General features: G+C 35.4%; 1 protein-coding gene across 3 annotated transcripts in view; it reads right to left on the bottom strand.

Annotated features, from left to right (window-relative positions):
- Nucleotides 1–2,659: 2,659 nt before the first annotated feature.
- The window catches only part of RD3L (retinal degeneration 3-like), a 3,452-nt gene continuing 2,551 nt past the window's right edge, over nucleotides 2,660–3,560 (bottom strand). For 2 of the 3 annotated variants that reach the window (XM_010008144.1, XM_010008143.1), the window contains one exon: nucleotides 2,823–3,120. In XM_010008144.1, coding sequence (XP_010006446.1) covers nucleotides 2,823–3,120 — 298 coding nt within the window. Of the gene's footprint in view, nucleotides 3,121–3,560 lie in introns of all 3 variants that reach the window. The other variant, XM_010008145.1, reaches the window with a different exon arrangement.

Genomic DNA, 3,560 nt, shown 5'->3' with positions numbered 1-3,560 from the left:
CAGCAGGGAAATGATGACTGGTCTACAGCCATGTTGCTGCTGTTTGACGTAGCTGAACTCCAGGTGTAAGCTGAATTAGAGAAAATAGCTCACCTTAGTGAGCAGACTGAGATACTGAGTCTCTTTGCAGCACGTTGCAGTAAACCTAGCAGATTTGTCTAAATGTGTTGAACTTTTTTAGTCTTCTTGCTCTTGCACCTTTGCTTTTTTTGCCTTTCTCTGCCTTTTAACTAGAGAAAATACATAATACTTTCATCACATGAAAAGGCTCACATTTCCTAAAGCTTACCTCTAATTTCTGTTTTTGAAAAAAATGTACAAAGTGAGGTCTTAGTGGACAGCATTTTCTAAGCCTTTGAATAATACTTTTTATCCTCTACTCTCTGCAGTTCCCAGTTTGGTTTCTCCTTCTCTTTTCCCCCAAGTGCAGACACTGAACTGGATGCAGTAGCGTACTGTCAGTTTCATCAATAAAACATACATGTTGTGCTGGGATTTAGCATTGAATAGGCTATAATGCCTAGATCATTTTTTCAACTACTATTCAGCATATCCTTTAGGATATGTTGTAGTTGATGGTCCTTGTTTTTGGTCTTAGAAGACTGCATTTGCTTCTATTAAAGTGAAAATGAGAAAGAATGGATTAATTGTATCTGGGGTCATGGTTCGGGGCTGTTTTGGTTTTGTTGTTTTTTTTCTTAACTGTTTTTGATAATCATAAAAGATAAGTGGGCCTGGCATGCTTACTGGATTTACCATTTTCCGTAAACTGAAATTTGGAAGCTAATTTTTTAGGGATTTTTTCCATCTATTTTCCAACAGAAATGTGTGAAAGCCCTGTGTGAATTACATTGCAGGTATCTTGCACATTCGACTGAATAAAAATTATTTTCTGAAACCAGCACTCTGGATGTTAATTCTCAATGTAATATCAGTTCTGCTAATGCCTTTTATGTGATCAGTACCTGTTATTCTCTTTCCTATGGAAAAGGTACTTGAAGTTTAACTCTTGGGAGCTTTATCACTGAGAAAAAAAACTTTCTTTGAAACCATCCTGCCCTCATGCAGGGATCCATGTGTGGATTGTTTTGAAACTACTGGAAAGAATCTGATACTCTTTATTCTGCATCAGTAGGGCAGAGTGAGTTGACATCAACTCTGTTATTTATTCACAAACTGACAGCTGCACAGAAGGTGAGTGAAGAGTTTGTATCAGCTCTGAGGTATAATGTTTTAATGAGTTTGCACATGCTTGTGAAGTTTTGTGTGTTTACTTTATGGAAAGTGGAAGGATGGGTTACTTTGGTATTGAGCTGCAATTTTTTATTGTTCTAAACCTGTAGGAACTGATTTACTCTAGCACTTCAGTGGTTTTTCAGGTGTATGTGAGAGTTGTGATTCTTTCACCTTCTGTGTATACTATGTTCCACTCTTGTTCCTCAGATGTTCTTAGCTTATAAGCTTTCCAAAGTTTCTTTTTTCAAAATAGTATTTTTATCTTTTATGAAATTATTGTGCCATTTTTTTCACCAAATTTCTGTTGTATTACTAGTAAATTCTTTCTAGGATGAAAGATGCAGCTGTGGAACATAAGGAAATACCTTTTAGTTGTTTGTTACCAACTTGAGGAAATCTGAGTGTCATCTTTAGTATGTTTGAAGAAGGTACCAGAGGAAGCAGTTTTCTTCTGTATTTGCAAAATGGTGCATGTTGTGAATTGAACCATGTGAGTTTTGCCTATTTTTTGTTATCTGACACACATTACAAGGAAATCTGGAGATGAAGAGGTTACAGAAGACATGTAAAAATTTGCTACAATGCAGTGATGGTAGCCCAATTGAAAATGTAGCAAACTGAGTTCTGGCACATGTTTTAATTGATTTTCTGCTCTAATTGCTGTGACCATAACTGCTACGTGTCCCATCAGTCTTTAAAAACTTTATTGTGAACACACAGTGATTGATGATAGCAGCTGAAAAACTTGATATTTTGTTCTACTTAAATTTATAAAGATCATCTTTTGCTTTGGGAATGATCTGTTGACTCTCTTGCTATTCTATAGAAGTACTGTGATTTGATCAAAAGATTTAAATTTAATGCAGAGTCTGGGTTGCAGGATAACTTCCAGTGAGTCAAATGAAGAAGCACAACTGTTTGAAATAAAGTAATTAACTTCTTAAAGAGCAGAGAGCTGATTGTTCAATATCCGATGTTTCCTGTTTTGCTATCTATCTTCACAGTATTTCAGCATGTGCAGAGTACAGTTTGGAAAAAATACATCAACAGTAAATACAGTGGGTTACAACTTCTGGCATTGCTTTCATTTTATAACTTATTCTTGAAGTTAAGAAATAAACGTTCAGCTCCAGAAAGTATCTACCAGTTTATTTGGTATAACTGATACCATATTAAACCATTTATCTTACATGATATAAAGTTCCCATACATCCTAAAACCTATGTAACAAATACAGAAGTTTTTGCCTAACACTTTGATGCTATTTCAAAATATGAAATGGAATCTCTTCTTGTTTAAATATGTCCAGCTGTATATCTAGCTAGAAAATGAAATGCTTCAGGGTTTTTTCAGAAACATCTACTTTTTTGGTTAAAAGGTGCCTGCAAACACAACATCTTTAAGGTACTGTAAAGGTAAAAGAGTTCATATATAAAGTTTACATACTAGCTATAAACAAGCATTTTAATTTCTGAACTAGGAAAAAAAGGGAGCATGTCACGTTTCTTATTCCTATGTTTGTGGGTGTAATCACAGGAAAGGAATGCAAATGGCTATATAGCTTTTTGAAAGAAACACAAACCAATTTAACTTGACGGGTAGTAATAGGGTAGATTCCAGATTCTGTGAGAGAAGGTGGGAAACATGCTTTGTGTGTTTTTGTCGACATAACTTGAAACCGTGGGGATTTCATCTTTGTCCGATTTGTTAGAACTGTCTCCCTGCAGGCTGAAATGTTCAGAGCAATTTGTATTCCATGCATCTACCAGTTGGTCTTGTTGGTTTTCTCTCTTAATGGTGGTAAGAAAATCTTTTAAAACTTGTTTGAATATATAGACTATTTCCCAAGGTAAAACATCATTTTCTGCCAAAACTTCACGAAATCTAGAAACAAACAAAAATTGAAATCTAATCATCAGAGTTGAAAACTCTTTTGTTTCCTCTCTGGTCTTTTGAGGGGAGGGAGAAGGAAATAGCTGCATTCTGGTGTCATTTAGTCCTTGCTGTCACATTTCCCCACACACCTCCCCCTAAAGATTATAAGAGGAAAAGGGCTCTAACAATGTACTGGATCTGGTCCAGCTATTATAAGGAATATTTTTTTGCCCATGTATGTAACTTGATTTAAACTGACTTTGCTTTTAGGTATATCCAGACTGTAAAAGACACGTAGGCTTATGCTGTCATTCCTACGTGTCCATAGAAAATGTATTTAAAATACAGGCATAGGAGAGTTTTTCTTTGTAAAATGTTGGGGGGGGGGGTTTGTTTTTTAAAAATTGGGATTATTTTTTTTTCCCTCTCAGTTTTCCGTTTTTCTGATT

The sequence above is a fragment of the Chaetura pelagica genome, unplaced genomic scaffold (assembly GCF_000747805.2).
Source record: "Chaetura pelagica isolate M959 unplaced genomic scaffold, ChaPel_1.0 scaffold242, whole genome shotgun sequence".
Taxonomy (NCBI): domain Eukaryota; kingdom Metazoa; phylum Chordata; class Aves; order Apodiformes; family Apodidae; genus Chaetura; species Chaetura pelagica.
Note: the sequence above shows the minus strand (reverse complement) of the source record. Positions and strands in the feature narration are given on the sequence as shown.